The following is a 13,835-nucleotide window of genomic DNA, read 5'->3' as shown; positions in this document are numbered from 1 at the left end:
GAGTCATATGTCTATCCCAAATAGATCTGCCTAAAATGAACTGGTTGACATAACCAGCATAAACTTAAGCCACCAGTTTTCTTCCATCCTTGTGACTAAGCTAGGTTCATCCTAGGCAGGAGATACAGTTTTCTCATCCTCTTCCTGAATTTCCGGTTTATGCTGTGTTTAGTTATTTGTTTCATCTCGCAGACAGGTATAGAAACAAGCAGCAGATCCAACACTCTTATAACTCTCTTCAAGTCAGGTTAGAGGGTTTTCTTAGGAAAACAAAGGGCGCACACACACACACATGCACATGCACACAAAAAGCAAAGTATTTGGCAGAGAGTTGGAGTGATGATTGTTTGATATGTGTATGGCATTTGTCAGGCATGCTGATGGTGTTATTCTTGGACAAAGACAAAAGCAGCTTAGATAAACACACAGCTGTTTCCTTTTGAGCGTGCGCTCTCCGTCTCTGTCTGTATCTTTCTCTTTACCTATCAATAACCCTAACCCTGAAGGCTCAAACCCCAAACAAGGCAGGGCCCACTCTTTTTTCTTTTTTTTTCATCTTTAATACCTTCCTCTCCTGTCGTTTGGTTCACTCCTCCCTATGCTGTCTATGCACTGCTGTCAGAGTTAAGTGAATGTTAATAGCTTTTAGGAAAAGTGCCCTGCTCCCCCACCCATGTTTATAACTGTTCTGACATCAGACTACATCACAAAGTGACGTGGAGAAGAAAAGGTCAGGTTGAGGGTTAGTAATGTAGCCCACACGGGTCAAAGCAGAATGGAAACTTGCCTGTCCTGATTGTATTTCAAGAGATACAGCTTTCATTTGTTTGCTTACTAACAGTAACAATAACACATTATTATTGTTCATACTGTATTGGTATGTTAAAATTCTACTTTAGTAAAGGGCATATACTCCCTTCTTGCTAGACCACCTTGAATTTAGACTTCACAAACCGGAAAATAATAGGTTGTCATAATATATTGTGCCCTCTATTTGGCTTGCCCTGTTGGTTTTGAAGGCCAAATTATTACAAATCTAAAAACAGTATTAAAAGTAAAAGTAATTACTTGTAGATTATTAGATTTCTCTTCAACATACTCTTGTCCTGATGAGTTTTTTTTTGTTGTAATCTTCACATCCCTGACACAGGGACACATTAGACACATTACAGATCTGTACCACAGCGACCCCATCTCTCCTCTGTACACATACCGAAGCCAGAGGAAGCAGCTGCGCAGTTTGTATCAGAACAGATAGAGAAGGGAGAACAAGCTAACATTTCCTGATGAAACGGCCACCATCTCTGTGTTTCTGGCCAACAATAATACCATTGGCACAGCTAATACAAAAGGGACTGTGGAGCAAGCCAAAGCAGCAAATTACTGGGCAGGTTATTGAGTTTATCGGGAGATCTATGTATGACTGTGGCCTTGAGTAAACACCTGAGACTTTTCCAAAGCATCACCCTATTCAAAACATAATTAACACAGGAATCACAAGAGCTATGTGATAGCAGACAATACACAAGGTTACCATCTTGGCAGCATTATGTGAATAGAATCGCAGGAATGCTGTTTTGGAAAGAACCGATTTTACTCCTGCTAGGCCAATTTAATGCAGGTCACTCGGACAATATTATTGCGGGACAGAACTGACGTAGAAAATTATGCTGCCGGTGTGATGGGTGTAGGAATACATCTCCTCCTGGGACGCAGATGATGCAGGAAAGAGTTAGACCTTGGCAGAGGGATTGGTGTAATTGAGCCCAAACAAGCTGACATTAGCTACCCTGGCAATGTGCTGTCACCGCCTTCCTCCAGGCTAAAAAAAAAAAAATGAAAAATGTGTCATATATTATGGGGAAAAATACAGCAGCAAATCAACCATGGCATTTATGTTGCTAAAGAGAGACACTCATTCATTACAAAACGATGACTGCTGATAATAACACGTCTCTGTATAGAGCTTGACCTCCAGGTCCTCCGTCAGTGAAGGTGTCCAGTGGCCAACAATGGATGAGTAGCTCTTATCTATATCTGTGAAGGGAGACATTGATAAAACAGAGCCTAGGTGTACATGTTCTAGGTAAAATAAATTGAATGAGTTGATAAATGATAAAAAATAAAAAAAAAAACAGAGATGGGCATTTAAAGCAAAAAATACTATTTGATATACACTGGGAACTATTTGACCATTCTTCAAAGATAACCCACCGTCCACACTTTTCACAAGTCTGTCTTTTTATTTTGCTAGCTTTACGTGGCAGAGTTTGTTTCATTTGTTCTGAGACTCATTTTCTTTTTTGAAGAGCACCACACAGAACTTGTTTATGACTGTAGTAGTTGTTGGCTTTGCATATTTCTCTTGTTTGTAAAGTAATCTCACTTTACACGCATTTTACCGGTGCTTGGTAGTAACATGTTCTAGTAACTCTTTTTTGTTGTTTAGTCGTGGTTGGCGAACAGCTCTTAGGGGCATTACTGCCACCTTCGAGCGCTAGTAACGGGTTTCTTTCTACCAGTTGCCAGTAAAAAACAAGGGAAATATATATTTATAAGGCAAGATGATATTTGCATGAACTATTAGATTCTTTTTTATTATTCACTGCCAATTTGAAAATCATGACTCATCTTTAATAAAGAACATTTAATAAACTAGGCTATTATTGAGTATTGGCCCAAGGTGAAATTAATTGCATACTTAAGGAAATGAACATCATACCCTGAATGCATTCTCGTAGAGGGTGTGTTTGCCTTAGATCTGATCACATGTGATTGATGGATGTTTTTAGTGGCTGGCTCCAGAAATCATTAGTGCATCTTGATGTCAATGATGATGAGCTTTGGAAACTCTTTCACTGCGGACAATTATACTGTCATCATCTTTAATCTATCTGGCCCATGCATGCCTTTAAACACGCAGGGTCTGTGTCTCTCTCTCTCTCTCTCTCTTATATACACACACACACACACACACACTATCCAATTAGCCAAACACCATCTTTACTCTCTGAATGACCACATGCATCTTTCTGTCTGTCTCTGCACAGCTAATGATAATGATGGTTGTATGGTTTTGTGTGTGTGTGTGTGTGTGTGTGTGTGTGTGTGTGTGTGTGTGTGTGTGTGTGTGTGTGTGTGTGTGTGTGTGTGTGTGTGTGTGTGTGTGTGTGTACGTGTACCTGAGCCTGTGCTCTTGCAACTGCAAATGTATTTTTGTGTGTCTGCATGATATGATACGTCTTAACCCATAAGTTAAGCAGACACTCAACCATTTCCAGACCTACAGCCAAATGACAGTCAGATCATTAAGCTCTAGCAGTGAGAGTTGCTTTAATTTAGCATGAAGGCTGTAGATCGTCCCCTCCTGCTGTATATGACCTTCACATTCCTGGAATGCATGTTTATAGGGCGGGTATTTTTTAATACTTGTCAGGGACTGTCATGAGCTGGGCTCTACCAAAGCCTACAGCATTTAGGCAATGACAACAAGAGACTGCTAAAGGTGATGAAATAATAATGTTTGAGAGAAGTTGCTGTGATGGTCGGGCAGCTTTTTGACACATATTGACAAATGTATGATATATAATTTTATTATTCGTTTTAGTGGTGAACAAGTGTTCTGGCTACAGCGTATTTATTTTGGGGGGAAAAAAGCTAATTGTGTGAAAAAGTTACCGAACTGGTTAAAATCATCAATATACCAATACAAGAGAGATAACTCTGGCGCAGTCAGTTGAAATGTGATGAGATGAAAGGATGAATCATTTTAACCAAATCAATAAAGGATAAAAAAAATACCTTATTTTGCAATTATGAAGTTATAAAGAAATATAAACATTGAAAGCTAGAATAACCTTGTTAATTTGCCCGTTAAAGTAATGGTGTGAATCAAATAGCTCCCCCAGGTTTCAGTCTAAAGGCTTTGCGTTCACTACCTTGTGTTAGGTTAGGTGAGTTTAAATCCAATTAATTGAATGTAAATGTGAGATTCCCTTAAGTGTAACAGTAGCTATAGTCACAGTAAAGAATGTCCTCTTGGGTAATGAGGAGTGGATATAATATTTACATTATACATAAAATAAGATGTCCTGTATGCATAGATATGTGTGGACTCCATTTTTTAAAGTTCATGACACTGCTGGACCTTTGGTAGTCATTCAAAAGCAGTTTTAAACAACATGATTGCTGGGTTGAAATTTGTCATTTGTCATTCTCTAATTAAAATAATCTGGTCACAGCAGTTTACAACAGTCAGGATGTGGAACCTTCATGGAGAGTTCAGTGTGTGTGACTATCGCTGGGGCCTGTGTTGTAATGTTCTGTTCTCTACTTTCTCTTGTCTGCTGGTGGTGTTGATGTAAGCCGTGCATGCATTTGCAGCTCAGGCTAACTACACAGTTACATTTCTAGAGACACTGTTATGTCATATCAGTCGACAGAATAGATTTGCAAAACTGTGTACTGTGTAACAGTGTATTGAAACAGAAAAGCTATAGTTTGTCACTCTGAAATGTTGAAACAAAAATAATCTAAGTGAGTTATTAACTTTGTTTTATCTTTGTTGTGTGTGTGTGTGTGTGTGTGTGTGTGTGTGTGTGTGTGTGTGTGTGTGTGTGTATTACTCTTTCCAGAGGGAGTGTGTGAGATCTGGCTGACCAGTGAAGACACAGGAGCTTATGGCAGAGACATAGGAACTGACCTGCCCACATTGCTGTGGCGATTGGTGGAGGTGATTCCTGAAGGAGCCATGCTGAGGCTGGGTATGACCAACCCACCATATATCCTGGAACACCTAGAGGTATGCACACACACAACCACATGCACGCACGCACGCACCGACATGCACGCACACACACAACCACACAACCACACGCACATATGCCTCCAATTTCACTCAGAAGTACCATCAACGATAATAATACATCAGTGTTTAATAAATATAAAATACTTATGAACTCCAGAGTTTTTTGCTTTTCACTGTTTTATTTTTGTCCATATAGTCTCTTGTGCTTTCCCTTTTGGTGAACAAATAAAATAGCTTTGCCTAGATTTAATAAACTAAATGTCTTTCTGTTTTGCTTACCAAGCAGTTAAGCTGCAGTGCTCATACTCCATTCATTAGTGCAGTTCATTCTCCTCGTTCCCTAATGAGTCAATTAAGGACCATTGTGTCCTCTTTAGCAACCTCATTTTATCAGTCATTATTGTCTTCTCTAATGGAACAATGGACATTGTTATCCCCTCTCTCTCTCTCCCCCTTTCTTTTTCTCACTACCCCTCTCTCTCTTTCTCTCTCTCTCTCTGTCTCTCGCTCTCTCTCTGTGTTCTTACATTTCTCCCGTCTGTCAGACATAAATATTCTATCATTCAAATCTATCTCTTCTGCTATCCTTTTGCTGTCAATCTGTCTTGATTTTTATTCTATTCTTTGTTTCTAGAAGTGTTAGAGTAACAACATAGAATCACGTTATCACCATTTCCCACCACCCATTATCAGCAGCCATATGCAGCCCCTGCTTTCAGACAATAAATCAACTTGGAGGGAGGAAAGGAATGGGAAAGGAAAACCAAATGTTAGAAGGGTGTTTTGGAAGAAGATGGGATATCTATTGAGAAATTCACTTCATTTGTCCAGATTATGTGGACAAATAAAGTAGGAGGTATAAGAAACATGAACATGTTTGAGTTTTGTGGTCAGTCTGGGCAGCCAGAGTTCCACTGTTGTCAAAGCCAATAAAATCCAGACAGCAGGATGCAACTAGTACCAGGAAAAGGGTTTTTTCCATGCAATTACCCTATTTGTGTCACTGTGAAATACTCTGAAATTAGTGTATCTGTTGGGGGCTGTGGGGGTGTGTGTGTGTGAGAAATGGAATTCAAGAACACCTATTGGCACATCAACCTCTAAAATGACCTGATTTTACTAGAAGTCAAAGATTTGAATAAACCCCCGGGATATACCAGGGACATAAAAGTTTATATATATATCTAAAAAGAAAAACAATACTCACACATCATTAAGACTAAAATGTTAAATCAACGAAAACTAAAAAAATTATTTAAGCCATTATTTTTCATACCACAATAAACAAAATAGGAATTACTGTAGGATGAGTGGATGTACATTGGAAACAAAGTTCATGGCAATAAAAATGTGGCAATGGGGTACTCGTCTGACCTTAATAAAGTACATATATATATATATATATATATATATGTAGAAAACATTCTTCTGCATTGAGCAAACTTCTTTCTACAGCCACTGGAGATTTTCAATAGTAGTAATCCAACTCTGAAGCTTATGTTGCCCCACACCGTATTTTTTATGCTTGCACATTGGTAAACAGGTGTTATATATTTTATATGCTTGGATAACTATACACAGAGGGAGCACATAGACAGAGTGAAACTGTTATTTTGTAATTATCTTATGTAAGTCTGTGTGTAATTATCTAAATGAACAAGAGAGTCATATGAAAAACGTCCAATGTAAGTTGAGTGTGTAGATCAGTAGACCTGCATCATATGTGTATCAGCTGTATGAAAAGTGTAGTGTTTTCTCTGGTGTGGTGAGTTAGAAAAGCTGAACTATAAACTTGTGGTGCGGCCAAAAAGCCCGGTACAGGATTGACCTCGGCAATAAGGCTGTACATTACTTTTTGTGCATTTGAGGTGAGGCAACTTAACACTACAAGAAAAGCAAAATTGGACAGATAGATTTTAGGTTTTAAGTGATGAAGACATAAGTGAGGAATTATTCTATTTTCCTGGTTTATTTAGTCATTCATTTTAATTCATATATTACTGTAGCTTTGCTTGCCTTCCTTGCCTCAGTCTCATCCTTGAGGAACTTCATTTGTAAGTATAGAGGAGAGAAAGGGAGGACATTGAGGGCTGAAATAGGGCAATGATAACCTAGAAAAGTAAACTTTTTAGTGAAAAAAAAAAAAAAGCCAGTTACCAACAGATATACTTTTGAATCCAACAATCAAGGAAGACTGGAGATCATAGATGAATGAAATGAGGGCAGAAATGAGGGAAAAAAAATGGGGATGAAGGCCCGGGGATAGAGATGAGGGGTAAAAAGGAGTGAGAAAAGTGCTGTGGGAAGCAGCAATGGAGGTTGTAATTAACCAGGGGTTAATGGAGGTGGCTAATTGTCCCCCACATGTATAGGTAGGCTTTCTGCTTGGCTACATTACAATTAAAAAACCACCCTCCTAATGATAGAGAATAACAATTAACTGATAATTAGAAATATACTAGGACGACACACCAGCTTAAGCCTGTGTGTGTGTGGATGTTAAGAATCATTTCATATGCTACTGGCCTTTTTATTGTTAACGTCCATGCATTGAATTGAATTATATCTTTTTTGCTTTAATTCCTCAGTCAATTAACCTACATAAGTAAAGATAAGAGTGCTCTTCTTTAACTTATCATTGTCTTTTGTTGCTCCTGTCCCCCATTTACCCTTTCTCCTCTTCCCTGCAAGCCCCTCTTCATATCTCCCTTCTCCTCCTTCCCACTTTCCCTTTGCTTTCTAGTCCTACTTTCTATATATTGACGTGTGCCCAACATGTAAAAGACAAACTTTTACTTACCTTTCTCTTTCCAGTTCTTTTCCTGTAATTCTTCATATTCGTTTTTTAACTGTCTAATCGATCAATCAATTACTTTCCTTCACCTCATCTTGTGTCTGTCTTCTCCAGTCCTTCTCATGATGTTGGTAATCACAGAAATAAGAACGGTGGGATGATGATGATGAAGGCCAGATCTCTAAAGTAGATTAATCCGTCATGTTAAGGAATAGCCAAATTACATCCTGCTGTCTTTTCTTTTGAAGAACAACAGTGCTTATATAACAGCATCATACCAAATGGCTGTGATTGAAGCTGAAAAGGCCAAGTAACCTCTCCACTTCCCCCCCTAAAAGATCATCCTCTTCCACACATAGTCACTCAGATCAAGGCTTTTGCTCTGGCTCCCTCTGTCACACAAGAGCACACAATTTCTTACTATGTGCAGCCTGTTTTTCCTGACAGATGTAGACAGCTTCATAGCACCATTTGCTGATTGGAGCAGTTAGAGGCCCAGTTGCCTCTCATGGGCCACTTGTCTCTGACATTTTAGTTGATTGCATCGTGCCTTCAGTGGTTCCTTTTTGAGTACTTTCTCTAACAATGCTACTTCTTTGTTCTTCACTTTGCTGACATTTTTCCTCTTCACACTTCATACTTTATTTTTGAGCTCGGAATTTATTTTTTTTAGTCTTTCTGTCTATCCATCGTCTGTCCATCTGTCTTTCTATCTCTCTGTTGATAAATTACTAAGCGGTAGTCAAAAATACAAGTTGATTCTCTGATCTCATTCTCTGATCAATCAGATTCTCATCTGATTATATAAGGTGTGTGGGTGTGTGCGCACAGATACGTGTGCATGTGCCTCCGCGAGCCTTTGTGTGTTATTAAATCTAGCATGCTAGCAGACTCAGTAAATGAGGTGTGAAAGTAGCCTCCTCGTACGTAGCAGTCAGTCAGGCTGAGATGAATGAAATAGCAGTTGTCCATTCAATATCCTCCCTAGAGCTAATCTCAGTTATACCAGAGATCACACTGTCCACAGTTAGCTCTGTGAAACAGTGGTGTGATGACTGTAATGTTGCAAACAAGGAGTGATTTCACTGAACATTATGCTCAGCTTTTGTCACTCAAAGCAATTCATGACAATATCGCATCTTATAAATACAGTCAGAGAAACAAAATTATACATCGCTCCCTCTTTGTCGATGCTTGGTTTCATCCAGCTACGAAGAACGTATTTAAGGAAATTTAAAATGTCATTTAGCAAAAACATAAATTGTGAATTACTGTTTTGCTTCTCCTTTGACTTTATGATAAAAATGCATCCATTAAAGGAGAAAATAAATAAATAAACAGAAAGAGACAGGTCATTGTAATTGTTCTGCAGTGTCAGATGTTGATGACCATGTGGCTGTAAATAGTAAATATATTTCCACCATGTGACATGAAGACTGGACAGAATCTGTACCATTATTATTATTTCATTAAAACATTTCTTTGTTTATTATTTTAAAATTTTTGTTTTTAACACTTTTTTTTTTTACACTTAATTTTTCCTTCTAGCCGTTTACATTCCAGAGACAGTGAGAGATGTCTGACATTTTCCCCACTGGGCCTCTGGAACGGTGACAAACTACCAAATACCCGCAACGAAGCGAAAAACTCCATCTTCTGATTCGGCTGATATTTTTCATTCACGCAAGCGGACACAAGCATTCACATGCATGAATACACACACAGACAGAAACATACCCACACAGATTCTCTCACCTTCACACTCAGACGTGCACACAAGCACCGCTGTATGGGCACACACTTAGACACACCCTCTCGGACCATTTTCATTTTAATGAACCCTTTGGGAGCCTCTTCACATTAGAAGCCTAATGTAGCATTGTGTGAGGGACCCGACACCAAATGAATGCTCGCTGTAAAGCTATTCTGATGTGCCTCTAAATTATGACTCCTGACTTAATGCAGTGAATTATGTTTTCTGAATTATGGGGTGAATTACGAGTTTTGAAAGAGAGAAGAGAAAGAGATTTAAATGCCAGCTGCCCATTTGAAATTGGGAATTCCAGCAGCGATCTTAGGTTTTGTTGTGGTTTAGTTAAGGTGGAAATAATGAAGTGGTGATGGAAGTGAGTAAACTGACTTATTTGCAGTTTGTTGCAGAAAACATTTATCCATAGTGGTTTTATGGATTTTGGTTTGAGGGTATTTTTGGTTGGCTTGTGTCATTCAGTCATGATAATGAGGAAACAATCTGGAAAGTGCCACAATGTTCAGTGGTGTAATTTATTCCAAACTCACATCAGTCAGAGGATACACACAGCACAGTACAGTGTGGCGCTCAAATGCTATACATACACTTGAGTTCTCTTTTACTGTGCACTACATCTGCACTGTGTGAGGTGCTGCAGGCTCGATATGCCCTCCAGGGAAAATCAGGTGCAGCCTGAAGTGTTTGAAACGGTTAATGCCATGGGGAACTCAGTTTCCCTTTCTCCTTCTGAACACAGTTCCCACCGACTGTGTTTGTGTGTGCCAGTGTGCACACACACAGGGACCTGACTTATTATCCTGGGAATGGCTTGTAGAATCATTTTCTCTGCAGACTCCCCTGGGTGAACCCTGTTAATACTCTGTTATGTGTGGGTTTGTGTATATGTCTGTCAGCATGTGTGTGATGCAGTTGGGTGCTACTTACTGTTTGCTTCACTAATTTCACTTGAACCAGACTATAACCCAATCTGTCTGTGTGTTGGCACTCTGGGGAATCCACATGTGTTTTTGTGTGCTACATTGGCCTAATTCCATACTATATACAAATATGATAATGTCTGTGCCATATATTAACACTGACAGCTCACTACTATAGAAGATAGTTAATGATTTTATTTTTCTTCTAGCTAATATGAATTGATACATGGCATGCCCTGATGTGAAGCTGCAACAAAATATTAACAACAATTTAAAATTTTGGCGTCACAAAAACTAAGTAAGAATGTATTCCCAACAATTATTGCTTTCATTTTGTTTTATTGTTGTGAGTAGCACCTCCACATCAAGGTTGTCGTTGCACTCTGAGACAATATTGTCTATCAACACCACACTCAAAAATTGAGCAATAATTTTGCGAGCAAATACACCACACACTCAAAACACACTCAGAACTAGGATGGTACTTCATGGAGCACATACCTCCGCAAAGGCCAAACAATCCCACACCTGTCTGTTTGGATCTGCGCCAAATTGTATAAACTCATAGCTCTCACCACTATTGATATTGATGAGGAAAGTGAAGAAGAAATTCCCGGACCCGTCCCTTTAACCAAATTGGCACCAAAATGTGATTGGTTCTTCCCAGAACCATGCCCCATCACTCCAACAGATTATATTGGGGGGGGCGTCTGCAGCCGGCAGTCTTGCCAACTTAGCACATTTGTCGCTCCATTTAGAGACTTTTTTTTTCCTGACAACAGAAACAGAATACATGTAAATGACAACGGCTTTATTGGAAATTTGGCTGTATTTGTGAGCACAGAAAGTAGGAGAGAAGCAAACAGATAAAAGGCTGGAACCAGCTGACACTAGGCAGAATACAAAAAGGACACAGTGATATCAGTTGTTTGCAGCATTTCCACAACAGTTTTCAACTATGTCCTCAATATCATACATTGACCATACAAGCTTTAGTCTTCTTTTTTCTTGCCCCATATTCTGAACCAAATGCTTTATAACCTGAGTGCTATCAATTGTTGAGAAAAATGCAATACTTATTGTAGAAATTTCACCAATGAATCCATATTTAAAGGATGTTTATGTTATTTACTCCTAAATATGCTTTGGAATGTACAGTGGAACATTTCTGACACCTGGAAATGTAGGACAGTGCTGAACAGTCAGGTGCAAATAACTTATTACTTCTCCTTTAAAGTAAATAGCACTTGAACGTTTGTGAGTACAAGAAATTGAGTTTGGGTATGATTTCTCTGGGATGTCACATCATTGTTCTGAAGCAAAATGTAATAATTTTTTTATTCTTATTTGCATGTTTTTTTTTCCAACCATATTATTTGCAAGACTTTCTTGAATAATAAGGAATTTGCAGTTTTTAGCAACACAAACAGACGACTTGATCCAAACAAATCAATAGTTATGCCTTAATCAGTTTCTGCAGTTTTTTTTAATGATAGTGTTCCACCTATGACACAAGTACAAGTTAGATATGAAACTCATACAGAGAACACATGTTTTCTGCTCTAAAAACATAAAGGGAGGTGGGAGGGACTGATGAAAAGGTAGGGCATGAAGCAGAGCAGCGAGCAACAGAAAAACTTTCATACAGAATTTTCCAAAGAAATGTGCAGCTCCAAGCTCACAGTGAAAACACAATTTCTGTCTTCGCAAAGAAGGGGAAGATAGTGTGAAAGGGTGTCATCCCCTCATTGAGGCTGCTTGGAGCCATACCTCCTTTTATCTGCTTTTCTCTCTCTGTTTTCCATATATGTTCTTTTCAGTCCTATCTGATTTTAGGGGGTAGATATCAGATCCTTTGAGCTAAGCCAGTTATGTGTCGGGTTTATGTGTCTATCTGAGCTGATCAACCGAAGATGAAAGGATTGTGTGTCTGTTTGTTTGAATGAGAGTGATAGGCCTGGTGGGGGGAAGGAGAAAGTGGCAGAGAGAGTTAGAAACAATATTACACTGCTTCAAAAACTGTCAGGACAGATAAACAGCACAACAAAAAAGACAAACTAAATGAATATAAATAAAAACACTTGCACCAGCTCTTGATTGGTCGCTTAAACCTCATGAATTTTGCTTTGAGCTGGATAGTTCATCCACCCAGGAGCAAAGGCATTAAAGCAGCACTTTAATTTTTGCCACCGGGCACTGCTGAGCGATATCTTCCTCATCACAGCATCATTTTCACTTCAGACTCACTAAACTGTCTGTCAGCAGCAGTCAAACATCGAAAAGGCCTCAACTCCACAGGGATCGGTAATGAGAGAGATTCATATCAGTGTGCTTTTTAATCACTGGAGGATGGGACGCACTCTGTCAGACAGACGCACATACATGATAAATGGCTTGTGTGAATGAAAAGTCCTCCCCTTACAGATTAATTCCCAGTTGCCATCAGCAGTGTCCTGCTACTCAAACTAGCATGCCATCTGTTGAGACCCCATTCACCCTTTCAACACACATTCATATACTGTATGTGCGCACACACACACACACACACAATCTGTGCGCAAGGTTACGGTCAATTGGGAGTTATCATTGTCAGTAGATCTAATGAGACTGGAGCATGATATTAAACTCATTGCGCTTAGCATCAAAATGCATACCCTAACAAGTACTAGATACAGACATGCACGAAAAACACACACACAGTCAGACACACATATCCAATAACAAATTCTAATCTTGGAAGAATTTCACAACTGTGTCGGTCTGCAGGTTATAAAGAGACTAGTTAATTCCAAAGGACTTATCTCAGTGTACCTATTATGACCTGCACATGATAATGATCATCAATCAGCCTTATGGATAGCTCACACACATGTATAATAAAGAATTGAGCACCATATTAGAAAACCAGGTCTATTCTGTGTACTAGGATATAATAGAAACTGTTATTAATAACAGGTGCAGACTTCAATACTTGAATGGATCACTGCAGCACAAAGTACCAGAGGTAAAAAGGTTGCACTTCAACCACATTGTTTGAAAAGGCACATACAGAGAAAAGGACAAATGTATCTACATAGCGAAACCACTCAACACATTGCATTGTTACTTCTCTGTATTGCAATCCTGTGGTTGTGGACTATACAATTCCTCACACCAGAATTTTAAAACTTGAAAGAAGTTAGAAATAACACATGGGCACATAATCCATCAATCCACCACTCGTTCACCTTTAAAACACACATAAATGCGTGTTCCTTTACATATTTTTATTTCACTCGCTCTCTCTCACACACACATACACGCACATGTAGCAGGCTGATTTCTGTCACCAATCAAGCTCCATTTTCCGACCAAATTAATTCTTTCTAATTTGGGGCTTCCAGTGGTCAACCCCCTGTGGTGCTGCTACTGAGCTGTGTCTGTGTGTGTGTGTGTGTGTGCATGCACACACATATGCTTTTGTGTCTGTGTATGAAGTAGAGAACATTCCACAATAGATCTTAATTGAGAAGACGGACTGCAATCAGCACATTCTTGTAGGAAATC

At 39.1% G+C, this 13,835-nt stretch overlaps 1 protein-coding gene across 1 annotated transcript in view; it reads left to right on the top strand.

The window, feature by feature from the left end:
• The window catches only part of cdkal1 (CDK5 regulatory subunit associated protein 1 like 1), a 223,728-nt gene that overhangs the window by 121,057 nt on the left and 88,836 nt on the right, over positions 1–13,835 (top strand). The window contains exon 9 of the mRNA XM_022753568.1: positions 4,635–4,801. Coding sequence (XP_022609289.1) covers positions 4,635–4,801 — 167 coding nt within the window. The remainder of the gene's footprint in view (positions 1–4,634; positions 4,802–13,835) is intronic.

This window comes from Seriola dumerili, unplaced genomic scaffold (genome assembly GCF_002260705.1).
Source record: "Seriola dumerili isolate Sdu_G_001 unplaced genomic scaffold, Sdu_1.0 BDQW01000191.1, whole genome shotgun sequence".
Lineage (NCBI taxonomy): Eukaryota > Metazoa > Chordata > Actinopteri > Carangiformes > Carangidae > Seriola > Seriola dumerili.
The sequence above is the reverse complement of the archived record's forward strand: the minus strand, read 5'-3'. Positions and strand labels throughout refer to the sequence as shown.